Source organism: Zonotrichia albicollis, chromosome 10 (assembly GCF_047830755.1).
Source record: "Zonotrichia albicollis isolate bZonAlb1 chromosome 10, bZonAlb1.hap1, whole genome shotgun sequence".
Lineage (NCBI taxonomy): Eukaryota > Metazoa > Chordata > Aves > Passeriformes > Passerellidae > Zonotrichia > Zonotrichia albicollis.
Window position 1 is genome coordinate 1,709,581 of NC_133828.1, and position 27,475 is coordinate 1,737,055.

Here is a 27,475-nt window from a genome sequence, read left to right on the forward strand (position 1 = left end):
TTAAAGGATTTTTTTTGTTGTTTAACTTAATACAATTTTTCCTGACTTTTCCCCCCCCTTTCCTAATTTTAAAGGATTTTTTTGTCGTTTAACTTGTTAATACGAGTTTTCCTGACTTTTTCCCCCCTTTTCCTAATTTTAAAGGATTTTTTGTCATTTAACTTGTTAATACGAGTTTTCCTGACTTTTTCCCCCCGCTTTTCCTAATTTTAAAGGATTTTTTTGTCGTTTAACTTGTTAATACGAGTTTTCCTGACTTTTTCCCCCCTTTCCTAATCTTAAAGGATTTTTTTGTGGTTTAACTTGTTAATACGATTTTTCCTGACTTTTCCCCCCACCTTTCCTAATCTTAAAGGATTTTTTTGTCGTTTAACTTGTTAATACGATTTTTCCGGACATTTTCCCCCCTTTCCTAATTTTAAAGGATTTTTTTTGTCGTTTAACTTGTTAATACGATTTTTCCCCCCCCTTCCCTAATTTTAAAGGATTTTTTTGTCGTTTGTTAATACGAGTTTTCCTGACTTTTTGCCCCCCTTTCCTAATTTTAAAGGATTTTTTTGTCGTTTAACTTGTTAATACGATTTTTCCTTAATTTGTTTTTTTGATCCTGACGGGGGTGTTGAGTGCAAAGCCAGCATCACCCCGGGGTTGGTGTGCAGTTCTGCCCTGTGACAGCTGCTCTGTGGTCTGTAGGTTGCATACAGGGAAGGTTTAGGCAAGGCCACCCCCAGCCCGGTCACGCCGGAGATGGAGAGAGTCAAGCGGAACCAAGAACAAATCAGCTCGGTACTGAAAGCACAGCCAAGCACCTTGTGTCAAAATAACCATCCTCAGCCAAACTCCACCTAATCAGCCTTATTTTCCCAGTTCTCCTTATTTTTGCCTATTATTTTCCCTTTGATGTTTTAAATGATTTTTCTTACCTTTTGCCAATAACGTTTCAGCTGCTTTGTTTCCCGAGATCTTTTCCACTCGGCAGGGCTGAGTTTGCTTGAGCATTACCCCCGTTCCCAGGAGCAGCTGGGATTGCTCCAGCCTGAGCTGTGTGTGTGCCCTGCAGGTGCTGTACAGGGAGCACATGGCCAAGGGAACCCCGACCCCGCTGACGCCCGAGATGGAGAGAGCCAAGCGCAACCAGGAGAACATCAGCTCGGTGGGTGATGTAGGAAACCCCTCAGGTTTAGCCAGGACCTCCTCTGCTGTCCCCCTGTGTAGTAAACCCCTCAGGTTTAGCCAGGGCCCCTTGGAGAACAGAATGCTGACACAGCAGCAAAGAAGTTTCCTGTCTCCAGGGACATCCGCCTTGTACCTTATCCCTATAGCCATGCAAGGCAATATTGTGTTAAACCCTACCGTTGGTCACTTATGGTCACTCTAACACCTTTGCCATTGGTCAGGATTGGATCCAGGCCAAGGGTATAAAAGTAGCACACTGTACCCCTACTAACTGGGAAGAAGAAGAGCTGAGACCCTTCAGGGACCCTCCAATAAAGCCATACTCGTGGAACAGCCAGTGTCTTCTGCTTCTCCTCTCTCTACCCTCTGCTGGAGCCTTAGGCCAAGGGAAAAGCTACCTAGCAAGCAAAGCTGAAATCACAAGAGCTGCCTGATCACTAAGAGCTGAATATTCCCTGCTTGCTAGGGGCTGACCCGCGGCCTTGGTCTGAGAGCGAGCTGGCTTCTGGCACCCAGTGCCCTTGGGGACTGAGCTCTGGAGCTGGAACAGCTTGCATAGGATAAGACCAAGCAAAGCTCATTTAGGGTGAGACACAGGAACCCCCGAAACCCTCTCTCACACAGGAGAGGCTTGGAAGGATATGGAATTTTCCAAAACTTCCTGGTGCAATCAAGTATTTCTGTGCTGAATTGCGTTTTCTTGGGGAGTTTTCAAGCAGTTAAATTTCAATTTACTGCCGTGATACTCTTGTGACGTATAAAATTATGGTTCTTCAGTAAGATCACTTATAAAAAAATGGTATAAAAATCTGGGGCTGGCCCTTCTTTGGCAGCCTGGTGCTCCAGAGGTGACTCCTGTGCTGCTCCTCCTCCCTGGCAGGTCCTTTACTCGGACAGTTTCCGCAAGCAGGTCCAAGGAAAAGCCGCCTACGTCCTGGACACGCCGGAGATGCGGCGCGTGCGGGAGACCCAGAAACACATCTCCACTGTAAGGGCTCTGCCAGCGGGGCCTGCCCGGGGAGGGGAGGGCAATATAAAAGGAGTTCAATGTAAAAATGCAGTATCAAGTTCAATATAAAAGGAGTTCAATGTAAAAATTCAATGTCAAGTTCAATATAAAAGGAGTTCAATGTAAAAATTCAGTATCAAGTTCAATATAAAAGGAGTTCAATGTAAAAATTCAGTATCAAGTTCAATATAAAAGGAGTTCAATGTAAAAATTCAATGTCAAGTTCAATATAAGAGGAGTTCAATGTAAAAATACAATATCAAGTTCAATATAAGAGGACTTCAATATAAAAATAACCCTGACTGGCAGTAAGGACAACGCGTCCCACCAGGTTTGGGTGCCCAAGTCTGGGGTTAGGATTGGGAAGGGCAAAGTTCAGGAGCTGGAAACGCCCCCGAGGGAAGCGGGAATGACAATCCTTTGGAATTGCAGGTGAAGTACCACGAGGACTTTGAGAAGAGCAAGGGGAGCTTCACGCCCGTGGTGACCGACCCCATCACGGAGCGCGTGAAGAAGAACATGCAGGACTTCAGCGACATCAGCTACAGGGGCATCCAGAGGAGGGTGGTGGAGATGGAGCGGAAGCGCGTGGACCAGGACCAGGAGAACATCACAGGTCAGGAGCCCTGGGCACATCTGCTGCAGGAGGGGTTTCATTTGAGCTCAGCCACCTCAATTCCAATTCAACATTATCTGGGGATGTTCTCATCCAAATCCTTTTTGGAAATATTCTGCCCCAACAGCTGCAAATCACCTGTGAGCTGCTGTCCCCACCTTGATAATGTCACACTGCATTTATGGTTCTATTCTGAACTCCATCTCTATCTATTAGAGAAATATTGTACTGTAGATTGATTGTAAAAAAGCCAAATTTGTGCTATAGAATTGAGAAGCACTAAATTATAAAATAAGGGTGATTTTTCAAAGAATTCCAGACTGGTTTGGAGTGCAGGGACATTAATGCCCATCCAGTCTCACCCTGCCATGAGCAGGACACCTTCCACTAACCCAGGGTGCTCCCAGCCCCATCCAGCCCGGCCTTGGCCACTCCCAGGGCTGGGGAGGGCACAGCTCCTGTCCTGCTGTCCTGCCAGGCTGCGCTGCTCGGCCTCCCCTCAGGAAATGTCCTTTTCCCTGCAGGGCTCCGGGTGTGGAGAACCAACCCCGGCTCCGTCTTCGACTACGACCCCGCTGAGGACAACATCCAGTCCCGGAGCCTGCACATGATCTCAGGTGTGTCCCAGGGGCTGCAGGGAAAATGGGATTGAACTCCTGCAAGGGAGGTCTGGGTGCCAAACAGAGCTGAGACCCCAAGGGACACAGGGGACAGGGGAGAAATTGGCTGTAGCTGCTCCTCACCAGTGCAACTAATGGCCAAAAAATACATTATTAATTTTCCTGTTGTAAAAGGATCCAGCAGAGGCAGGAGGAGGATTGTTTGTATGATCCACAGGTGCCATGATACAACCTGTGCTTCCTTTTGGAATAACTGAACAGGCTGTTCTCAGTGACCTTTTTTTTAACTCCTGTCTGAGAGGAAAAATACCTGGATGGTAGAAAATCGTGGGGACAGCCCAGTGCTCTGTCAGGAAGAAAATCACAGGATAATTAGAATAAAAATTTTGTAAGCAATGAGGACTAAGGGGAAAGAGTCTGGAGAAAGGATAAAGCACTGTGAATATTGACGAGCTGGACTTCAGCACGGAATGCTTAAAAAAGCACTGGGAAATCCCACTATGGTACACTGGGATTGTGGAAAAACTGAGCTTAGCAGGGCTGGGGTTCTATGAGGTCTCAGCTCTAGGGTTGGGAACTCTGAGAGCCCTGGGGCTGGTGGCTCCAAGTGCCCCAGGGCTGGTGGCTTTGAGGGTCCCAGGGTTGGTGGCTGTGAGCCCCAGGGTGGTGGCTCTGAGCCCCAGGGCTGGTGGCTTTGAGGGTCCCAGGGTTGGTGGCTCTGAGCCCTGGGTTTGGTGGCTCTGAGGGTCCCAGGGTTTGGTGGCTCTGAGGGTCCCAGGGTTTGGTGGCTCTGAGGGTCCCAGGGTTTGGTGGCCCTGAAAGCCCCAGGGTGTGGTGGCCCTGAGCCCTGGGTTTGGTGGCTCTGAGGGTCCCAGGGTGTGGTGGCTCTGAGGGTCCCAGGGTGTGGTGGCTCTGAGGGTCCCAGGGTGTGGTGGCTCTGAGGGTCCCAGGTTGGTGACAGTCCCCCCGCGTGCCCCCAGTCCAGGCGCAGCGCCGCAGCCGCGAGCACTCGCGCTCCGCCAGCGCCCTGAGCATCAGCGGCGCGGCCGACGAGAAATCCGAGCCCTCGGAGGGCACCGAGCAGCGCCTGTCCTACTACAGCAACGGGGGCTTCTTCACCACCACGGCCACAGGTACGGCCACAGGTACAGCCACAGCCACAGGTATGGCCACAGGTACAGCACAAGTACACGGCCACAGGTACACGGCCACAGGTACACGGCCTCCCCGGGGACGCGCAGGCTCCCCCTGCTCGTGGCAGAGTGTGCAGCCGCCCCCACAGCCAGGGAAAAACAGCTCCAAAACGCCGAGTTGTGCACAAGCCACAGCTGTAAATGTGTTTTAAACTGACCTTAACTCACCCCTGTGGCACATCCCTGATCTTTATCCCAACCAGCTCCATCACAATCCCATAATAACCACACAATGATCCTTCTCCAGACTGCCTCTATCACAATCCCATAATAACCCCACACAATCTTAATCCTGTTGCAATCTTCACTGCAGTGTTGTTCCCGCCTCTCTGCTGGGGCTCTTCTCCATTCTCTGCAGCACAGCCCTTCCTGTCTTCTCAGAAGCTCCTCTTGGGCTCTCAACCCACCCCTATTTATCTCAGTTACCTTCACGAGCTACAGCTGCTGCCCAACCAAGGACCCTGCAGCTGCAGCTCGTTTGGAGCAACTCGGACCCACACAGATCTTACAATACAACATATATTCAGGCCCCCACATTTCCCCCCTTTTCTTTTAACAATTATACAATTACAATATGCATACAGTCCCAGCTCTCAGGCTGCCACAGCTTTCAGCTGTCTTAGATACAACCATAGAATATATACATATCCCTATACAGTCCCAGCTCTCTGGCTGCCACAGCTCTCGGCTGTCCTTAGATGTTCCAAGGCTCTTTTCCTTAAAGGCCATATTCTTCCAGCTTTCTGCTGCTACAGGTCCTTAATTCAAAGGCCATATTATAATCCAAAGTCCCAGCTCTCAGGCTGCCACAGCTCTCAGCTGTCTAGGGGATTCCATACCTTCTCTAGTCCCAGCTCTCAGGCTGCCACAGCTCTCGGCTGTCCGGGGGATTCCATACCTTCTCTCGATGTTTGGTTGTGTGTTCTTCCTCACACGGGGCACCAGTTGTTGTAATCCTCACTGCAGTGTTGTTCTTGCCTCTCTGCTGGGGCTCTTCTCCATTCTCTGCATCTCAGTCCTTCCTTTCTTCTCAGGGGCTCCTCCTGGGCTCTCGACCCACCCCTATTTATCTCAGTTACCTTCACGAGCTACAGCTGCTGCCCAACCAAGGACCCTGCAGCTGCAGCTCGTTTGGAGCAACTCGGACCCACACAGGTCTTACAATACAACATATATTCAGGCCCCCACATAATCCCAACCACCTCCATTGCAATCCCATAACTCCACATAATGATCTTTATCCCAACCAGCTCCATCACAATCCCATAATAACCCCACACAATCTTTATCCCAACCAGCTCTGCCAGAATCCCATAATAACCCCACACAATCTTAATCCCAACCACCTCCATTGCAATCCCATAACTCCACACAATGATCTTTATGCCAATCAGTTCCATCACAATCCCATAATAAATAACCCCACACAATGATCTTTATCCCAACCAGCTCCATCACAATCCCATAATAACCCCACACAATCTTTATCCCAACCAACTCCATCACAATCCCATAATCTCCACACAATGATCCTTCTCCAGACTGCCTCTATCACAATCCCATAATAACCCCACACAATCTTTATCCCAACCAGCTCCACCACAATCCCATAATAACCCCACACAATGATCCTTCTCCAGACTGCCTCTATCACAATCCCATAATAACCACACACAATCTTTGTCCCAACCACCTCCATTGCAATCCCATAACTCCACACGATGATCTTTATCCCAACCAGCTCCACCACAATCCCATAATAAATACCTAACTGTCACACAATGATCCTTCTCCAGACCAGCTCCATCACAATCCCACAATAAAAACCCCACACAAGGATCGTTGTCCATCCCATAATGACCCCACCCTCTCTCTGCAGTGGGCTACAAGCAGGTCAAGACCATTGAGCTGCCACAGCAACGCTCCTCCTCAGTGGCCACCCAGCAAACCACGGTGTCCTCGGTGCCTTCCCACCCCTCCACTGCTGGGGTGAGTAACCTGGGGCACCTGGAGGGGTCACAGCCACTGATTAATGATTAATTAACACTATTAATAGTGTTAATCCACGACTGAGTTGGTGGCATTCCAGTCTATGGAGCTGAGGCTCTGTATGAAACCAGGTGTGACAGGGACTTCAGGGGGACAGAGCCTCCCCTGTGCCTGGAAAGCTGGAATGGGCACCTGGAACCCTGGAATGGGCACCTGGAAACCTGGCATGGGCATTTGGAACCCTGGCATGGGCATTTGGAAACTGGGCATGGGTATTTGGAAGCCTGGAATGGGCATTTGGAAACCGGGCATGGGCACCTGGAAACCTGGCATGGGCATTTGGAAACCGGGCATGGGCACCTGGAAACCTGGCATGGGCATTTGGAAAGCTGGCATGGGCATTTGGAAAGCTGGCATGGGCTCTTCTTCCTACTCAGCCCTTGCACACTGAGGGCTGGGAGGGAGTGCTCGGTCAGGGATTGCCTCTGGAGCACAGGACAGGGGAATGGCATCGCCCCCAGGAACTGCTGGGAGGCAACAACTTCTGAGTGACACCTGGAGCTGCTGGTGCCCAAGGCCACCGTGGGGACACTGCCCAGGCCCAGTGTCACCAGCAGCCCCTTGTGGCACTCAGGTACCCCAGGGGCTCAGGGAGGGAGGGGAACCCACAGCCAGGCTTGAAGGAGCAGCCAGACCCGGCTGTGACACCAATCCCATCCCTGTGTCCCTTCTGTCCCTGCAGAAGACATTCCAGGCTATGTCAGGGTTTGACCGTGTCCCTTTTGTCCCGTGTCAAGGTGTGACCATGTCCCTTCTGTCCCTTTGTGTCCCTTCTGAAGAGGGTCTGGGCCATGTCAGGGTGTGGCCATGTCCCTTGTGTCCCCTGTAAGGCTTTGGCTCTGTCCCTTCTGTGCTGTGTCCCTGCAGACGTTCCAGGCCACATCAGGGTGTGACCATGTCCGTTCTGTCCCTTCAGAAGAGGCTCTGAGCATGTCAGGGTGTGACCACATCCCTTCTGAGCTGTGTCAGGGTGTCACCATGTCCCTTTGCATCCCATGTCCCTGCAGACGTTCCAGGCCATGGCAGTGTGACCATGTCCCTTTGTGTCCCTGCAGAAGTTCTGAGCCATGCCAGGGTGTGATCATGTCCCTTTGTGTCACCTGTGTCCCTGCAGAAGACATTCCAGGCCATGTCAGGATGTGGCCGTGTCCTTTGTGTCCCTTCAGAAGAGGTTCTGAGCTATGTCAGGGTGTGGCCATGTCCTTTGTGTTCCTGCAGAAGTTCTGAGCTATGTCAGGGTGTGGCCATGTCCCCTGTAAGGCTCTGACCCTGTCCCCTGTGTCCCTGCAGAAGTTCTGAGCTATGTAAGGCTCTGACCTTGTCCCTTGTGTCCCCTGTAATTCTCTGACCCCGTCCCTCATGTCCCTGCACACGTTCTGAGCTACGTCAGGGTGTGGCCGTGTCCTTTGTGTCCCTGCAGAAGTTCTGAGCTATGTCAGGGTGTGGCCATGTCCCCAGTGTCCCCTGTCAGTCTGACCCTGTCCCCTGTGTCCCCTGTGAGCCTGACCCTGTCCCCCGTGTCCCCGCAGAAGACGTTCCGGGCCATGTACGATTACACGGCGGCGGACGCGGACGAGGTGTCCTTCAAGGACGGGGACACCATTGTCAACGTGCAGGCCATCGACGAGGGCTGGATGTACGGCACCGTGCAGAGAACCGGCAAAACCGGCATGCTGCCCGCCAACTACGTGGAGGCCGTGTGAGCCCGGCCTGGGATGGGGCCCTGGGGTGGGACAGCTCATCCTGGAAGGGACAGCTCATCCTGGGAGGGACAGCTCATTCTGGATGGGACACCCTGGGGATGGGACAGCTCATCCTGGATAGGACAGCTCATTCTGGGGATGGGACAGTTCATCCTGGATGGGACAGCTCATCCTGGAAGGGACAGTGCCCTGGGGATGGGACAGCTCATCCTGGGATGGGACAGCTCATCCTGGATGGGACAGCTCATCCTGGGGATGGGACAGCTCATCCTGGATGGGACAGCTCATCCTGGATGGGACAGTGCCCTGGGGATGGGACAGCTCATCCTGGGATGGGACAGCTCATCCTGGATGGGACAGCTCATCCTGGATAGGACAGCTCATTCTGGGGATGGGACAGTTCATCCTGGGATGGGACAGCTCATCCTGGATGGGACAGCTCCTCCTGGGGTGGGACAGCTCATCCTGGAAGGGACAGCTCATCCTGGGGTGGGACAGCTCATCCTGGAAGGGACAGCTCATCCTGGGATGGGACACCTGCCCCAGGAGTGGGACACCGTCCCCAAGCCCTCCTGGCCCCCTCAGCCACAACAGGAATAACTGCAGAACAAAACACACCTGGAATATTTCACACCATGTTTCCAAAAGTGCCTCTAAGCACATCCTGCCTTTGTCCCAGTGCCAAACAGTTCCAATTGTTGTCTGGGATTTCAAACATTTCATCTAAGATATCAGATAGATCAGATGTAGATATCTGATGTATCTACATACTAAGATACTACACATCATCTCCAAAATTCCATTGCTAAAGATTAACTCACATATCATAATTCATTATCCAACAAAGAGTTTTTCTGGGCTCTTCTAAAATGTTTCAATATCTTAATTTTGTTTTCCATTTAAGCTTTGGATTTCAACCCGATTTATGTGGGGAGGGAAAAGCAAGCACCCCTCTCCTGCTTGCTGAGCTCCCATGAATGCGTTCTCCTGCAACTGTTCTGGGGGCAAAAGCTGTGATTTCTTGTAAATTAGTGATGAATAAAGCTGAGGTTTCTGCAGTATGGATGGATGGGTGCTGTGGTGCTGGGAAAGGGAATTCACCCCACAAACCACTGAGGAAGGGGAGGACCCAGATCTGGGGTTATTCCACACCTGAACATCAGATTTTGCTTCACCTGCTGCACCTGGCAGCAGCCACTCCACAGGGAAGGAATAAAAACCCCTGGATGTTGTGTCTCCCATAGATTAAATCCCATTTACAGCAGGGTTGGAGCATCACCCTGAGGAGTTCAGAGTCAGGGAATTCCCAGCAGGGCCGTGGGAAGGGAAATGTCCTTGCCCAGGGCAGGTCAGCACCGGGATCAGAGCCCTTCCCGTGGCTCAGGAGCGTCCTGACCTGGAAAGCTGAACTCTGCTCCAGAGGCACATCTGGAACCAAACCAGGAAACCCCACAGAGCTCCCCCTGCAGCTCCAGCTGTTTGTCCCGTCCCTTTTCTCCATGAGACACAAACAGGGTGAAAAATGCTGAGTTTTGCAGCCCAGATGCCAGCCTGTCCTGCAGGAGCTGCTCCCATCTTCCCCCAGCTCTGGGGACATTCCAAGGTCCCTCCCAGCCCTGGGAACCCAAACCTGGAGAGGGAAACAGCCCAGAAGGCTCCAAACCACGAGGCCACGCCAGGTCTGGGAACTCTCAGCTCTTTTATTTGCCCACGTAAAAGCTGGAAAACCACCTGCAGCAGTTCCTCTCAATAAACACCCCTCTGGATAGCTACAGTACAATATATACACATCAGAACCCACAGGGAAACCTGGGAGCTCTGGCCGAAGGTCTCCAAGCAGCAGCAATGCAATCCATGCAATTAAAACTCCATAAATTATTACCCAACATCTGCTGTGAGTCTGTACACAATATACAAAGAGCTCTTGTCCAAATCCATCATTTCCTCACGGAAAAGCCTTCCCACCAGGAGAGCTGCTGCCAGCAAAGGCCAGGGGGCACGGCCTGGGGGGCTCTGCAGTCTCTCTCCTGTGCAAGCACATTTCCTCTGAGCTCCAGTCGTACAAAAATACATGGAAAAATAGATCCAGTACAAATGCCAGGAGGGAATCCAGCCCTGCTCCCCTCCCACGGCTGCCGGAGCTCCAGCCCTCAGCCCGCTCTCTGCAGGAGCCTGCAGCAGTAAGAACACTTTGGGTTTGAAAAAAAAAAAAATAATTTAATTACTCTGTTGGTTTGGTTTTTCACAGTCTCTGCTATTGCACAGCTTTGTCAGGTTTTCTTTCACGGCCCGAAAGAAAGATGCATAGCAATCCCACAGGAACAGCTCTGCCACGGAGGGAACCGGCCCACGGCTCTGCCAGCGGGGAGCAACCAGCACAAAATAAAGGGGAAAAAATAAAAGGGGGAAAAAAAAAAAAAAGGCAAAAATAAAAGGAAAAAAAAAAAAAAAAAGGCAAAGAAAAAGGCAAAAAAAAAAAAAAAGGGCCAAGAAAAAGGCAAAAAAAAAAAGGGAAAAAAAAAGGGCAAAAATAAAAGGCAAAAAAAAAAAGGCAAAGAAAAAGGCAAAGAAGAAAAAAGGGGAAAAAGGGGGAAAAAAGGGGAAAAAAAGGGGGGAAAAAGGGGGGAAAAGGGGGAGGGGAAAGGGGGGGAAAGGGGGAAAAAAGGAGGGAAAAAAAGGAGGGGAAAAAAGGAGGGGAAAAAGGAGGGGAAAAAAGGAGGGAAAAAAGGGGGGAAAAAAGGAGGGAAAAAGGAGGGGAAAAAAGGAGGGAAAAAAGGAGGGAAAACCAAAAAGGGAACAAAAAGGAAAAAAGGGAAAAAAAAGGAAAAAAGGGAAAAAAAGAAAAAAGGAAAAAAAATTAAAAAAAAGGAAAAAAAAAGGGAAAAAAAGGAAAAAAAAAGGAAAAAAAATTAAAAAAAAGGAATAAAAGAGGCAAAAAAAAAAAAAAAGAAATAAAAGAGGCAAAAAAAAGAAATAAAAGGGAAAAAAAAAGGGAAAAAGATCCATGACGATGTTAAGAAAATCCCCGCAGCCCCACAGCAGGAGCAGGTGAGCGTGAGGAGCCCAGCGGGGCCGCTGGCACCGAGCGCTCCCCGTTGGCACCGAGCCCTCCCCGTTGGCACCGAGCCCTCCCCGGTCACTCGGGGGTGCCAGGGGGGGGCGGGCAGGGCCAGCGGCCCCGCAGGCTCCGGGCGATGCTCGCGGCCATGCCCAGCAGCCGCTCCTGCATCTCCAGCAGCTGCCGGCCCGAGCAGGCACCCAGCCCCTCGGGGCTCAGCTGGGCTGCCAGGGCCTGCACCTGCCCCAGCAGGTCCACAGCTGTGGGCTGCTCACTGCTGCTGCTGCTGCTGCTGCTGCTGGTGGTGCTACTGCTGCTGCTGGTGCTGCCCGCGTCCACCAGATCTGCAAAGAGGGAAAGGACACAATGCACAGAAATCAATCCAAGCACAATTCCAGCTGCTTTGCACAAAATCACATCTCTGAGCAAGCCTGCAATGCATTTACTCCAGGGGAAACATTCCCAGAATATTGAAGATGGAGGGAGAGACCCGCCTTTCTTGATCAGTATCTGACTCTGGTTTATTCATCAATCAGGCACTTTTTATAACAGTGTTAATTAAGTTCATGCATATTGCAAAATCTGAGCTCCTGACAGGCTGTAGAGAAAACTTCAGCTCCACCTTTTGTTTCCAATACCTGAAGTTGGTTTACTGAAACCAAGATCAGTGTTCCCACCATGATATGAAAGTTCTCAAAACCTTCATCTCTATTCCCAGACTGACTGTCTGCTCCCAGCAGCAGCCAAGGACAGAACGGTTTGAGAATCTTGTTGTTTATATAGAAGGTGGCTGAGAACCTTAATTATTTACAGGATCAAGCCTGGGCAAGGCTGCTTTTCCCTTAGCTGAATCCCTTCATGGCCTCTTTCTTTAAGCCATGCTTGAACCAGGCTCTCCACACCAGAAAGGCACTGCATTCAATCACCCTGCCCTTCCTCAGGGTTAGAATAAAACTAAACCCAAAATAATTCTCTCCACCAGGACAGCAGAACCATCCAAACCCAAAGCAAAAAGCCACCAGCAGGTACCTGCTGCAAGTTTTTCCTCGTCTCCACTCAGAGATTTCTCCTCCACATCATTCCCAGGCTTCTCAGCATCCTCAAGCACTGTGCTTTCCTCCAACACCCGAGATTTCACCTGGGCGTGTTTGGGGGAGAGAAAACATTTTCAGATTGAAAACAAATTAAAATCAAATATAGTGAGTAATAAATCAATTATAAATCATAATAAATTATAAATATTATAATAAATCAAATCACTTTTCCTGTTAAGAATAGTAGTTTAACCAAGTGATCTTGAATTCATGGCACTGAGGCAGGCAGGGATTGGGTTTTAAAGCGCTGATTTTAACGAAGGAAAAAAGACACCATTCCTGCTGCAGGAAATGGGATCAGCTTTGGCTCCCAGGGTGCAGAAATCCCACTTTACCTGCTGCTCGTGGAATCCCCTCAGAGCTCGTTTGACGTTGGAGACCTTGGGGGAGCGGATGGGGAGGGTTTTGATCTCCAGGGCCGTCAGAGTGCTCAGGTCTCCCACGGTCTTGATGTTCTTGGCTCGGATGAGCTGCCCCAGGCCCCTGGCACTGCAGCAAGGGAGGCAGTTTGGGTTATTGGTGCACAGCCAGGGAATATCCCCAGCTGGAGGGAGCCACAGGATCAGCAATCCAGCCCCTGGCCCTGCACCAACTCCCCAACCCCTGGCCCTGCATGAACTCCCCAACCACCAAAAAAGTGCTTGAAAAATGCCAAAATATTCAAGTCTCTTCCTCCCCCGACCAACCCCAATCCCTTTAAAGATTCTCAGGCTCGGTAAGAGCTCAGTCTTTACTGAAATCACCTCCAAAAGCAAGGAGCCACTGACCAGATGTTGGATGTGATCTGAGGTAAAATGACGTCCACAGGGGCCTTGCAGCCGGCCAAGGCAGGGTACACAAACTCCGAGAGGCACGGCAGGGACTCCTTGGCCATCTCTGTGATCTGGGACAACACAGGCACAGCATTAAATTCACTGTCACCCACTGAAAACAGGGAAAAAAAATAGAAGGGAAACATGAACCAAAGCACTTCTTACTAAACACTTCTTTGAGCTCTTAAATTTAAGGGTACGAGATCCTGGGGACAGAAATCCTTTGGTTGGAGTGGTAATGTGCTGGGTAGAAAAAGAGGAAAAAAACATCTCAGGGTGGTAGGAATTGAGTCAATGGTAGGAATTCAGTTAACAGCAGGAATTCAGTTAATAGTGAGATTTTAGCCCCTGAAACCTCAGAGTTCACAGCAACAGAATGAGTCAGGCTAAGGCAGTTTTGTTTCTTACACTTCTGCTCCTCAGCCCTTACAACTGTGTGTAAGTGACTACAAACATGCACCAAAGCCACGCTGTTTCTGATAAACACACAAATGCTTGGGACACACAGAATATTGTGCAGGCTTTGCCCTGACCTGCATGTTGGAGAGGATTTTAAGGCTCCTGGAGGAGGGTGAGGAGTGGGATCTGATGACAGGACTCCTCCTGTCGATGTCGTCGGCCAGGCCCTCCTGGAAAATGGGGTTTGCAAAAGAGACTCGGCGGATCTGAGGAGAGACAGGGAGGTGTCAGAGCGGGAACCCAGCCCAGCACAGCCTGGGGAAGCCACTCTGAGGAGACAAAAATAATCAGTTTGGAACCATGGAAGCTCTGGAAGGACCCAGGGGATGTTTGAGCAAGGACAGACTGAGGATCCCCTCAGGAATCTCTGTGTACAACCCTGAGCGTGCTGCTCCTGGCTGTGCACCGATCCAGGGTGCTCTGGTTCAAAACAAAACCCTCACAGAGCAAACCTGGCACATTCCAAACCCAAACCTCACCATTCCTGTCAGATTATTCACAGCAGCCACCAGTTACTGAACAGATCTGGGGTGGTTTCAGCTCCCCAGGGAGCAGCACCCAGTTCCCGGGCACTTTTACAAAAAGTGTCTCCAAATGCTTGACTAGGGAAAAACCCCTTTCAATATAGGAACATGTGCAACAATTCCACAAATAATCGCTATCCAGGGCAAGGCACATTGATGTGGATTTTTTTTTTTTTTTTTTTGTTTCGTGCAAATTAAGAAAACAAAACAAAACATCGTTTCAGGGAAAAGATGAGGAGCAAAGTGTCTTCCCAAGAATTTCAGTTACTTGATTGTATAGGACAGTAGTAGAAACCCTTCTGAAGGGTCGAACAAACATAGTTTAAAGGCAAGTGCCTGGAATAGGGACTACAATATTGTGTCTTAATGCACTCTACTTTACCCTAGATTAACTATATAAAAATTAGTTACTAACACTAGAACATGCAGAGACTTTCTCTGATTAGCTGGACTCGCCAACCAGAACGTATATAGACGTTCCCGGGGGTACCTTGTTGGCGGGGGACAGGGAATCGTCCTCCTGGCTCCTCTTGGCCCCTCTCTTGAGGATGCTGGTGGAGGGGGAGGCGGAGGGGGACCATGTGCAGCGGGCCTGCAGGCTGCTGGGGCTCTCGGTGCCCGCCCCCGGGGCGCCCCCTGCCCCCTTCGGGGGGGAGCCCACGCTCGGCCCCGCGCCCTCGGGCGCTTGGATTCCATTCTCCTCCAGCTCCTCCTTCATCTCTTCATCTGCACCCACAGGAGCGTCCCCAGCACAGCTCTCAGCTTCTCCTTTATCCTCCTGGTTTCCTTCCAGCTCCTTCATCTCCTTTTCCTCAGGTTTGCTCTCAGCACTCGGCTCCTCGGGCACCTCCTCCAGCTCTCCGTTCTCCTTTATTTCCTCCTTTTCTGCAGCTGCTGGTTCTTCCCCCTGCTCCCCTGAGTCCAGGCAGCTCTCCCTGGGCTCTTCGGGAACGCTCTCAGGCAGAACCTGCTCTGTTTGCTCCTTCTGCTCAGCAGGCTCCTTTATTTCCTCCATGGACTCGGTGGTTTCAGGTGCTGCAGCCTCTGGATCCTCTGGATCCTGCTCCTCCACCCCCACGGAGCTTCCCTGCAGGTTCTCCACATCCATCCCATCCATCACATCCATCTCCTGCCTGGCCAGGCTGAAGGCGCTGGGCTCCTCAGGAGGGTGCAATGGAGTGCTCATCCCACAGGGAGCCAGGGCCAAGCTCTCCTCCAGGTCTGAGGGACCAGAAACACTCTGGGCTGGGGTCTGGGCTGGGGTCTGGGTGCTCTCAGGCTCCTCCAGCTCAGCTTTCTCCATTTTAGACTCAGAGAGCTTCAACTCAGGCACCTGCTGCCTTGGCTTTTTGAAGCAGCAATCGCAGCTCTTGATTTTTTTCACCCTTTTGCTCCTCTTGTTGTGGCACTCAGGGCTCTGCACGGCGGGCTCAGCACCCGGGGCACAGTGCCCTGCGCTGCTCTGCCTCTCCTCTGCCGCCCTCCCGTCCTGCTCGGGCTCACAGGGGCTGCCCACCGACTCCATGGATGTGTCAGCCCTGCTGGGCTCCACGCTGGTGTCCTGCAGAGCTCCTGGACTCTCAGAGCTGCCAGAGCCCTCAGCCTCTGCAGCCATCTCCTGCTTTTCCAGGCCGCCAGGCTCAGCTGGCACCGCAGCCCCTGTGCCAAGCTCAGGCTCCCCTTTACTGCCCTCCAGGGCACTCCTGGTGTCACCTCCCTGGGCAGGGCCCTCAGGGCTCTGGCTGCCTGCCTGCCCCTCTTTCAATTTCCCCTCCAGAGAATTGCTTCTGCTCCTCACTCTCAGGGGCTTTTTCTTCTTTGTGCTCTCCTCCTTGCCCTCGGAGCCGTCAGCCTCGGAGTTTTCTATGCTGGCCAGCAGCCCCTGGGAGGATCTCCTGGTGTGGTAGCGTGGCCGCTCCACCTTGGGCCCTGCTGTGCTGAGGCTGCCCTGGCCTTCCCCCTCTGCCCTGGGCGCCTCCTCTGCCCTCCTGCCGGCTCTGCCCCCCTCCTCCTCCAGCCCCCTGAGGGCAGGGGACTCCTTGGGGCCCCACTCCTCGGCCGCTCTCTCGGGCTGGCTGCTCTCCTTTGTGCCCTCCGTGGTTTTCCCAGCGACTCCTTTCTGCTTCTGGGATCCATCCCCTTTCCCCTGGGACAGCTTCTTCGGGCCAGCTTTCTCCTCCTCTCTCCTCCTGTCTCTCTTGGGGGGCCCCTCCTCCCTGTCCTGGCTGCCCGAGGAGCTCTCCGCGGGCTCCGAGCGCCTCCTGGCGGAGCGGCGGAGCTGCTTGTGCTGCGGGCAGGCCTGGGGCAGCGGGCTCTCCTCCGCCGGGGGCTGCTCGGGGCAGCTGCTGCTGGCTGGGGGGGTGTTCTCCTTGGAGTCCGTGTCCTGCCCCCGCGCCCCGTCCATCTCGGCGATGGCGCCCTCGGCGCTCTGGATGTCTGCCTCGGTGCAGAGCAGCGCCTGCGAGTGCCTGAGCAGGATGCGCTGCACGTCCTGCCCGGCAGAGCCCAGCTCAGCACGGCTCTGCAGCCCCTCCAGGGGCTCCTCCAGCCTGCCCTGGAGCCTGGGGGCTCTGCTGCCCTGCAGCTCCATCCTGCTCTGCCGGCGCGTCACCCTGCGCGCGGCCACGGCGGCCTCGGCTCTGGGGGGGTTTCTTTCCCCCTCGCCAGCCCTGGCTCCAGCCCTGCTGTCCCTGCTGCCCTCCCGCGGGGCCGCCTCAGGAGGGCTCCCAGGCAGCTCCGGCACAGAGCCCGGCGGGGCTGGGCTGAAGGGCCGGCTCTCTGCAGCCCCGAACCTCTCCAGCGTGATGAAGGACTGGCGCCGGCTCACGGGCTGGGGCGTGCCGGAGACAACGTCACTGGAGGCCGAGCTGCTGGTGACATCTGGGGTGTCCTCCTTCCCTGCTGAGCTCATGGTGACATCTGGGGTGTCCTCCTTCCCTGCTGAGCTGTTGGTGACATCTGGGGTGTCCTCCTTCCCTGCTGAGCTGTTGGTGACATCTGGGGTGTCCTCCTCCTTCCCTACTGAGCTCATGGTGACATTTGAGGTGTCCTCCTTCCTTGCTGAGCTGTTGGTGACATCTAAAGTGTCCTCATTCCCTGCTGAGCTGTTGGTGACATCTGGGCTGTCCTCCTTTTCTGCTGAGCTGTTGGTGACATCTAAAGTGTCCTCATTCCCTGCTGAGCTCATGCTGACATCTAAGGTGTCCTCCTTCCCTACTGAGCTGTTGGTGACATCCAAAGTGTCCTCATTCCTTGCTGAGCTGTTGGTGACATCCAAAGTGTCCTCATTCTTTGCTGAGCTGCTGGCATCCAGGTGTCCATCTGAGGTGTCCTCCTTCCCTACTGAGCTCTTGGTGACATTTGAGGTGTCCATCTTCCTTGCTGAGCTGTTGGTGACATCCAAAGAGTCCTCCTTCCCTGCTAAACTGTTGGTGACACCTGAGATGTCCTCCTTCCCTACTGAGCTGTTGGTGACATCTAAAGTGTCCTCATTCCCTACTGAGGTGTTGGTGACATTTGAGGTGTCCTCCTTCCCTCCTGAGCTCTCAGTGACATTTGAGGTGTTCTCCTTCCCTACTGAGCTCTTGGTGACACCTGAGGTGTTCTCCTTCCCTGCTGAGGCCTCCTGAGGAGCTGCTTCCACAGATCTTGTCTCCATATCCTCTCCAGCTGATGTTTCCTCTGGGACCATCTCAGCTCTCTCATTTTTGGTCTCCTCCTCGCTGGTGTGGGCTGGGCTCTCCTCAGAGTGAGATCCTTCACTCTCCATGTTCTCCTCCTGTCCCAAAAACACCAACAGCAAAAGGTTTGTCCCAGGAATCAAATGGATCAGTTGCACTTGCCCTATAAATGTAATACTCAACTCCAATTCTGGTGCAATAGAAATCAACACACCCACAAGGTTTTTCTAACCACCAAATGATTTATTATCTATGCTTTGATAGCTATAAAAGACACTTGAAAACCATTTAATCCCAAAACAAATAACCACAAAACCGCTTGAGGTTTTGCTGTATTTCACCTGCTCTGCCTGGCTGTTAGCACAGCAGCTGTTCAGGCAAGTCCTCCCCAGAAGGAATTCAGGATTTACAATCTCTACCCCAATAAAATACTGGGGCAGCAGAGGCACGTGGGGGATCAGGAACTGCTCACATAAATCCTCCCATCCTGACATCAAATAACCAGTGATTTGGCCTAAATGATACTCTAATTAATCCCAAAGGAATAAATTACATAAAGCAGAACACAGCACTGCAATGGTGTTTAATTTTCTCTCACTTGGTGCTGAGAATGGAAAACAAACCACAAAACCTCTCACGTTTGGCAGAAAACTGATTTTAGCGACCACCAGACAATGGGAAATTACCTGAGGCTGCTCTGCAGGGTCTCCCTTGGCAGTTTCTGCTGCAGGTGGCATTTCCCTGGAAGAGAATGGCTGAGATCAGTGCTGCTGCCAAAGAACCCTCCAACAAGCACAGCTGGGCATTTATTTCACTCACAGAGAATCCTCCTGGCTCTGGCTGCACTGGGAGAAGGAGCTGGTGTCCTGGGAAGCATCCAGGTTGTTGTACATGGCAGGGATGTCAGCTCTGCAACAGCACCAGAACGCGAGTCAGGCTCCTCGCTGGAATTTATTATCTCCTTATTTCAAGGCCATTCCTATCAGCTGCATTAAATCTTTATTGTTGGGGAATAAAAGCTGTGATTGGGGTCCCTGTCTGTAAAGAATTCACCACAGCCCAGAGGAGTTTCTGCCTCAAGTTCTGCTGAAGCACAGAAACACACCAACATTAACTTCTCTCATTAAAAAAGATCATTCTGAAGGTTCCTCTGCAATCAAGGTGAGTCTTGGGAACACCCTAATTCCTGACCTGCTGTGACTCAAGAAATCCCATCCTCAGCTTGTTTCACCCAATCCTTTCATTTATATGATTTATGAAAAATAACAGCTTTTATTTCCCACTAGTGAAAATCTGAACTCCAGATTCCCAAACTCCAAGCAGACCAGAGAGAGTGTAATTAATCAGAAGAGGAAACGCCAATGCAAGGATAATTTGGCTGCTTTAAAACAGCAAAGGAAGGAACTCTTTTAGCTTTAAACTCCATAGCTGGCATGGAAGAACAAGACTCAAAGGCCTGAGGTGGTGTGAGAAACAGGAATTGAAGTTAAGTCAAGCTCAGCTACTCAAGGAATGACATCCACATTAAATTTAAAACAATAAATGACAAACCTCTTTGACCTAAGCACTTCCTTCTGATGTTCTGTCAATATTCTTGGTTTTGTTTCTGGAGGAATAAACACAAAATCAACAGATTTCTCCTCTTCCAGAAGCGTCTCACTTGTTGTCTTAGGAGATGGAAATTCTAGTTTTAACTGCAAAGAGATAAAAAAACCACCAAATCCTGGGTTAGGAACAAGGGAGGAGCTGGAAATCAGGAATTTCTGAAGGGCATGGCCTATCCCTGTGAGGGACCTGCCAACCCCAGAGCCCACCAAAACCCAAATCTGCACAGAGAACTCTGACAGGAACGTGAACTCTGACTCTGACAGAAAATGATTTCAGCACCCCAATGTGGGATCTCAGCACCTCAGGACTGAGGTGTCACCGAGAGCACCCTTGGGGGGCTCGGGAGTCCTGGAATGTTCCAGAAGTGTCTGGTGGCTGGACTTTGATCCTACACAGGAGACGACACCTGTATGAGGACAGGAGGGTTTCACCGGGGTGAATGGTGAAGGGATCGGTTAATTAGAGAGTGAAACACAGGGTTTAGGATTTCTGTACAGGGGGGTTTAGAGAAGTAAGATGGAGGAATTGGGGCTTGTCCTGTCCTTCTTCTTCTTCTCCTCCATCTTCTGTGGTGATGGTGGCACTTTGGGATTGGTCATTACTAAAAGTGCACCGGGCAATAAGGGTGAAAGGTATTGGGGAAAAATGATAAATATTGTACACGTAACAATGGGTATAAAGATAGGTGACCGCCCGGAGGGCAGGGAGTGTGCTCATGGCTGGCTGCTGAGCAGAGCTCTGTCGGGCCCAGAGAAAATCTTTTAGATAAACAATTAATAAACACCGAGACCGAGAAAAGAACTGAAGCCTCTTCTCGTCCTGGGCTGCCCCAAGGCCACCCCGGGCCTTTCCAGGCCATCCAAACAACCGACAACCAGACATCTGGCGTCCCTGGGTGGGCTCGAACCACCAACCTTTGGGTTCACAGCAGATTCTGCCCTGCAGAGCCGGGTTTGACTGCAGGAGCCCTCCTGGAGCATTTACCTTGGCGGGCGCTGCCTGCGCGCTGCTGGGCCGCTCCTGCCCGTGGCTCTGGGCCTCGCTCGTCTGCGCCAGGATGGAATCTCGCACAATTCCCTGCTTCTGCCCCACCTTCAGCTCCAGCCCACCGACCCTGGCATCCAGCTGGGAATGCTCCATCTGCCCAAGAAACCACGCTGAGTGTGTGGGGAACGAGCGCCGAGGCACAAACACGCCCTGAGGTTATTCTAGAATAAACCATCCCACACCCACCGGCTTCTTTGGAATTATGTAGGGGACGACTTGAAACACTAATTATTTCAAAGGAAGTCCTAGAACTCAAATTCCTAGATAACAAACTCAATTATTTCAAAAGAAGTCCTAGAACTCAAATTCCCAGACAGATAACAACTTGAAAAACTATAATTTCATTTCAAAGGAAGTCCTAGAAGTCAAATTCCTAGACATGAACTTGAAAAACTATAATTATTTCAAAGGAAGTCCTAGAACTCAAATTCCTAGATGATAACAACTTGAAAAACTATAATTATTTCAAAGAAATTCCTAGAACTCAAATTCCTAGATATGAACTTGAAAAACTATTTCAAAGGAAGTCCCAGAACTCAAATTCCTAGATAACAACTTAAAAAACTATTTATTTCAAAGGAATTCCTAGAACTCAAATTCCTAGATAACAAACTTAATTATTTCAAAGAAAGTCCTAGAACTCAAATTCCTAGATGATAACAACTTGAAAAATTAATTATGTCAAAGAAATTCCTAGAACTCAAATTCCCAGATAACAACTTGAAAAACTATTTATTTCAAAGAAATTCCTAGAACTCAAATTCCTAGATAAAACTTGAAAAATTAATTATTTCAAAGGAAGTCCTAGAACTCAAATTCCCAGATAACAACTTGAAAAACTATAATTATTTCAAAGGAATTCCTAGAACTCAGATTCCCAGATAACAACTTAAAAAACTACTTATTTCAAAGGAAGTCTTAGAACTCAAATTCCCAGATAGATAACAACTTGAAAATTAATTATTTCAAAGAAAGTCCTAGAACTCAAATTCCGAGATAAGAAACTCAATTATTTCAAAGGAAGTCCTAGAAGTCAAATTCCCAGATAACAACTTAAAAATTAATTATTTCAAAGAAATTCCTATAACTCTAAATTTACAACGCAGGCAGAAGAAAAGCCAGGTGAGTATTTTGACAGTGCCCACTCAGCAGAGTTTATCATCCTCGATATGAAAGCGGTTCAGCTCAATCCGATGCAAATCCCAGCTGCCCCTTCCCTCCCTGCTGCACCATTCCCAGCACAGCATTTACCAGCTCCGAGAAGGGGCCGCTGCTCTCCTCGGACACCTCCATGCTCTCAAAACCAGGCAGCAGCAGAGGGATCTTCTTTTTGGCTTGGCTTAGCACAGACCTGCTCCACAACAACAACAAAAAATGGAAAATTGTTTTAGATTTATGGCAGGGGAAAGGTGCAGGAAAGAGCAGCAGCTCACAGTGCAAAGGTGCCCAGCTTGCCCAGGGAACCAGGCTGGCACAGCACCATTGATGAGAGGATGGTGCTGGGCAGGATGAAACAAGAAAGCATATTTTTTTAAATATGACAGCCTAACTAAAGATTTTGAGAATATAGAAACTATAAAGGAGATTGAAATGACAGCAACCTCCTCACTGGAGCTGCCAGGGGTAGGCAAGCAAGGCCGCCCTGCCAGCATTAAAAGGAGAAGTCTCCTGGCCCTGTTTCTTTCACTCCTTTGCGGATTCTTTACCAAATGTGCCCTAACCCAGGATGTTGGGAATTTAGCTGCTAGAGAATGGAAAAGTACAAAACCATGGCTAATTCCAAGTCCTGCACCTGCATAGATAGCGTGTCCTTGAGGCCTAGCTGTGGTAGGATAACAAACAGTGAAAGAGCCATGAGAAAAGAGAGATGTAATCCCCAAGGAATGGAGATGAGTTAATGCTATAGTTTAACCAATAGATTGCTTGGCTTACAGAATATTCATAAGCTTATTATTTGCTGTATAAGTGTTTGATGCTCTCTTCCATAAACGGAATTTGCTGATCACTCATATTGAGTGTCTGAGATTCCCCTCACCGACAAATGGCTCGACCCCCAACAAAGGCCCACATTTTTTTCTCTCTGTAACACAAGGACACACACACACAGCCGGGGACAATGAGTTCCGTACCGGAGCTGCCGGGGGTAGGCGAGCGAGGCCCTGCCTGCATTATAAGGGAGAAGTCTCCTGGCCCTGTTTCTTTCACTCCTTTGTGGATTCTGTAACAAATTTGCCCTAACCCAGGTGGGGACAAAGAGAAGCCGTTCCTCACCAGAGCTGCCGGGGGTAGGCGAGTGAGGCCCTCCCTGCCTGCATTAAAAAGGAGAAGTCTCCTGGCCCTGTTTATTTCACTTCTTTGCAGATTCTTTACCAAATTTGCCCTAACCCAGGACACACATACAGACGAGGACAATGAGTTCCGTACCGGAGCTGCCGGGGGCAGGCGAGCGAGGCGGCCCTGCCTGCATTAAAAGGAGAAGTCTCCTGGCCCTGTTTATCTCACTTCTTTGCAGATTCTGTAACAAATGTGCCCTAAAGCAGGACCCACCCACAATGGGGACACTGAGCAGCCGTTCCCTACCGGAGCTGCGAGCGAGGCCCTGCCTCCATTAAAAAGGAGAAGAAGTCTCCTGGCCCTGTTTATTTCACTTTGCAGATTCTTTACCAAATTTCCCTAACCCAGGACAGACACACAGACGGTAAGAAGCTGTTCCGTACCGGAGCTGCCGGGGGTAGGCGAGCGAGGCGGCCCTGCCTGCATTAAAAAGGAGAAATCGTCTCCTGGCCCTGTTTCTTTCACTTCTTTGTGGATTCCGTACCAAATTTGTCCTAAAGCAGGACCCGTATACAGACGGGGGCAATGAGCAGCCGTTCCCTACCGGAGCTGCGAGCGAGGCCCTGCCTGCATTATGAAGGAGAAGAAGTCTCCTGGCCCTGTTTCTTTCACTCCTTTGTGGATTCCGTACCAAATTTCCCTAACCCAGGACACACACACACAGACTGGGACACTGAGTTCCTCACTGGAGCTGCCAGGGGTAGGTGAGTAGGTGAGCGAGGCCCTGCCTGCATTATGAAGGAGAAGTCTCCTGGCCCTGTTTCATTCACTCCTTTGCGGATTCTGTACCAAATTTGCCCTAACCCAGGACACACATACAGACAGGCGAGCGCGGCGGCCCTGCCCACATTAAAAAGGAGAAGTCTCCTGGCCCTCTTTCTTTCACTCCTTTGCAGATTCTTTACCAAATTTGCCCCAAAGCAGGACCCACCCACAATGGGGACAATGAGCAGCCGTTCCCTACCGGAGCTGCCGGGGGTAGGCGAGCAAGGCCCTGCCTGCATTAAAAGAAGAAATCTCCTGGCCCTGTTTATCTCACTTCTTTGCAGATTCTGTAACAAATTTGCCCTAACCCAGGTGGGGACAATAAGAAGCCGTTCCGGGGGTAGGCGAGCGAGGCAGCCCTGCCTGCATTAAAAAGGAGAAGAAGTCTCCTGGCCCTGTTTCTTTCACTCCTTTGTGGATTCTTTACCAAATTTGTCCTAAAGCAGGACCCGTATACAGATGGGGGCAATGAGCAGCCGTTCCGTACCGGAGCTGCCGGGGGTAGGTGAGTGAGGCGGCCCTGCAAGGAGAAGTCTCCTGGTCCTGTTTCTTTCACTCCTTTGTGGATTCTTTACCAAATTTGCCCTAACCCAGGTGGGGACACTGAGCAGCCTTTCCTCACGGAGCTGCCAGGGGTAGGCGAGCAAGGCGGCCCTGCAAGGAGAAGAAGTCTCCTGGCTCTGTTTATTTCACTCCTTTGTGGATTCCGTACCAAATTTGCCCCAAAGCAGGACCCACCCACAATGGGGACAATGAGCAGCCGTTCCCTACCGGAGCTGCCGGGGGTAGGCGAGCGAGGCCCTGCCTGCATTAAAAAGCAGAAATCTCCTGGCCCTGTTTATTTCACTCCTTTGTGGATTCCGTACCAAATTTGTCCTAAAGCAGGACCCGTATACAGACGGGGGCAATGAGCAGCCGTTCCCTACCGGAGCTGCGAGCGAGGCCCTGCCTGCATTATGAAGGAGAAGAAGTCTCCTGGCCCTGTTTCTTTCACTCCTTTGCGATTCTTTACCAAATTTGTCCTAAAGCAGGACCCGTATACAGACAGGGGCAATGAGCAGCCGTTCCGTACCGGAGCTGCCGGGGGTAGGCAAGTGAGGCGGCCCTGCAAGGAGAAGGAAGTCTCCTGGCCCTGTTTCTTTCACTCCTTTGTGGATTCTGTACCAAATGTGCCTAACCCAGGACAGACATACAGCCGAGGACAATAAGAAGCCGTTCCTCACCGGAGCTGCCGGGGGTAGGCGAGCGTGGCGGCCCTGCCGAAGGTGCCGTTCCAGAGCTGGGCTCCCAGCTGGCGCAGGTGGCGGCTGCGGTGCTGCAGGGCCGCGCACAGCAGCGGGCTCAGCTGCCGCAGCAGCTCCGAGTCGCAGCGGCCGGGCCCGGGGCACTGCAGGCGCTGCAGGATCTGCGCCAGCAGCTGCTCCAGCTGCGGGGACAAAACACGGCATGGTTAATGGGCACTGCCATCTCAAATCCAAATATTTCAGTCACAAGTTAATTTTCAACATTATTTTTACAGCCTGAAATGTCCCATCACAACAAAGTCCCAGGGCTGAGTGCTCCTTACTTCAATAATTTCAATTTTAGTTTTTTTAGTTTAGAAGAATTTTAGAATTAAATCTCTACCCTCATCCCATTTTTTTATTACAGAATTCTGTTGTTCCGCATCTCCTCCAAACCCTTACTTCTAGAATTTAGATTTTAAATTCAAAAGAATTTTCAAATTAAATCTCTACCTTCATAATTTTTTTAAATTTTATTACAGTAGAAATTCTGTTGTTCCCCATCTGCCCCAAATCCTTACTTCCAGAATTTTAAAATTAAATCTCTACCCTCATCACATTTTTCATTATCTTTTTATAACACAGAAGAAATGGCAGAATTCTGCTGTTCGGCATCCCCCCCAAATCCTTACTTCTAGAATTTAAATTTTACCTTTTTTTTTAATTTAAGAAGTATTTTAAAATTAAATCTTTACCCTCATAATTTTTTTATATTTTATTACAGTAGAAATGGCAGAATTCTGTTGTTCCCCATCTGCCCCAAATCCTTACTTCCAGAATTTAAATTTTTAATTTAAAAGAATTTTAAAATTAAATCTCTATCCTCATCCCATTTTTTATTTTATTACAGAAGAAATCACAGAACCCTGCTGTTCCCTATCTCCCCCTAATCCTTACTTCTAAAATTCAAATTTTGTATTTTTTAATTTAAAAGAATTTTAAAATTAAATCTCTACCCTCATCCCATTTTTTATTTTATTACAGTAGAAATGGCAGAATTCTGCTGTTCCCTATCTCCCCCAAATCCTTACTTCTGCAATTTAAATTTTTAATTTTTTAAACTTAAAATAATTTTAAAATTAAATCTCTACCCTCATCCCATTTTTTATTTTATTACAGAAGAAATCACAGAACCCTGCTGTTCCCTATCTCCCCCAAACCCTTACTTCTAAAATTTAAATTTTTAATTTTTTCAATGTAAAAGAATTTTGTTTTATTACAGGACACACATCCTGAAGAACTCTGCTGTTCCCACCTCCCCAGCCCGCAGTGATTTCTGCAGATTTACCTTGTTGTTCAGGTTGCTGTACACTTTGGGAACCTCAGGGAGCCTGCAAAAAAAATCCAATTTATTCCTATTTTGCTGTCTCATTTATCCCAAGCATAAAAATGTAATAAATCCCAGCACTGCACATTGGATTTAGTGAGTAACTGGATGGAATTATTTTGTGAAATTATTTTGGGGATTTAACCATTTCCTGATGGAGATCACCCTTTAAATTCCATGATATGGTGACTTCAGGAGGAGTTAATGGAAAAGTCAGTGGTAATCAGTACAAATTTAAAATTAAAACTTTTCTTGTAAATTAACTTTTTATAGCACTCTAAATGCTCTCCTTAAACACATTTGCATTGAAAAGCTGAAATACTGGCATTGAAAAACTGAAGTACAACTAAGCAATTCCACAAACTAAACAATTCCAAATAAATAAATAAATAACTAAATAAATAAATATATTCCATGTACAAAAAATCCTTCGGTGAGGTGCACTTAGCCAGAAAAATGTGAGCAAACTGCATTTTTTAATTTGTTTTATAAGCCTGTGAAGCTTATAGAGCTCCAAGCTGAAGAGGTTCCCAAATTTTTGTTTCCTCATGTCTTTCTTCAAAAATATTTATCCAACTTCTCCTTTTTCAGGAATAAATCTTTAAAAAAAAAAATGATGCTCAGAAAATAAAATTTTCCATTTTTATGAATAAATACAGGGAAAACAATGCTCAGGAAAAAGCACCAAGCAAATTTTTTCCCAGCGTTTCTCTCTGCTTAAAAACTTCCAGGATTTTGGTGCACCTCAAGAAATGATCATTAAATTTCCCGGAAAGTTTCATGCAAAAATTTTAATTTTTTTTCCTGAAAAATTTTTCTTTATTTCTATCAATAAATATCTTTTACTGCAGGGTGTGGAAATCAAACTTGCAGAGATGCCGAGAGAGTCACAGTGAAGAGATGAAAATTTGAAATATGGAGCTTTTTCCAAGCCCTGCAAACCCTGAGCTCCACGGTCAGGGATGTATTTTATGAAAAATCTTTTTGTTAGGATTATTTCTCTTGGGAAGCTGAGAGGCCTCAGAAATTAAATGTAACCAGTGGTTATCAATGGCTGCATCTGGGATTGGGCTCATGTGGTTTTTAATTAATGGCCAATCACAGCCCAGCTGTCTCAG

General features: G+C 49.6%; 2 protein-coding genes across 36 annotated transcripts in view; one reads left to right on the top strand and one right to left on the bottom strand.

The window, feature by feature from the left end:
• The window catches only part of NEB (nebulin), a 108,291-nt gene extending 99,829 nt beyond the window's left edge, over positions 1–8,462 (top strand). For 18 of the 32 annotated variants that reach the window (XM_074547791.1, XM_074547797.1, XM_074547792.1 and 15 more), the window contains 8 exons: positions 694–786; positions 1,061–1,153; positions 2,057–2,164; positions 2,618–2,801; positions 3,326–3,418; positions 4,402–4,566; positions 6,494–6,603; positions 8,193–8,462. In XM_074547791.1, coding sequence (XP_074403892.1) covers positions 694–786; positions 1,061–1,153; positions 2,057–2,164; positions 2,618–2,801; positions 3,326–3,418; positions 4,402–4,566; positions 6,494–6,603; positions 8,193–8,366 — 1,020 coding nt within the window. In that variant the 3' untranslated portion in view covers positions 8,367–8,462. Of the gene's footprint in view, positions 1–693; positions 787–1,060; positions 1,179–1,227; positions 1,762–2,056; positions 2,165–2,617; positions 2,802–3,325; positions 3,419–4,401; positions 4,567–6,493; positions 6,604–8,192 lie in introns of those variants that run through there. The other 14 variants (XM_074547798.1, XM_074547802.1, XM_074547809.1 and 11 more) reach the window with 5 other exon arrangements.
• Positions 8,463–11,325: 2,863 nt separating this feature from the next.
• The window catches only part of RIF1 (replication timing regulatory factor 1), a 59,823-nt gene continuing 43,673 nt past the window's right edge, over positions 11,326–27,475 (bottom strand). For 3 of the 4 annotated variants that reach the window (XM_074547827.1, XM_074547829.1, XM_074547830.1), the window contains 14 exons: positions 26,319–26,361; positions 24,971–25,173; positions 21,900–21,999; positions 20,586–20,741; positions 19,545–19,687; positions 18,813–18,902; positions 18,680–18,734; positions 14,804–18,091; positions 13,864–13,995; positions 13,496–13,573; positions 13,286–13,401; positions 12,854–13,007; positions 12,454–12,562; positions 11,326–11,768 (listed from right to left, as the gene is read on the bottom strand). In XM_074547827.1, the coding sequence (XP_074403928.1) occupies positions 11,503–11,768; positions 12,454–12,562; positions 12,854–13,007; positions 13,286–13,401; positions 13,496–13,573; positions 13,864–13,995; positions 14,804–18,091; positions 18,680–18,734; positions 18,813–18,902; positions 19,545–19,687; positions 20,586–20,741; positions 21,900–21,999; positions 24,971–25,173; positions 26,319–26,361 (4,933 nt within the window). In that variant the 3' untranslated portion in view covers positions 11,326–11,502. The remainder of the gene's footprint in view (positions 11,769–12,453; positions 12,563–12,853; positions 13,008–13,285; positions 13,402–13,495; positions 13,574–13,863; positions 13,996–14,803; positions 18,092–18,679; positions 18,735–18,812; positions 18,903–19,544; positions 19,688–20,585; positions 20,742–21,899; positions 22,000–24,970; positions 25,174–26,318; positions 26,362–27,475) is intronic. The other variant, XM_074547828.1, reaches the window with a different exon arrangement.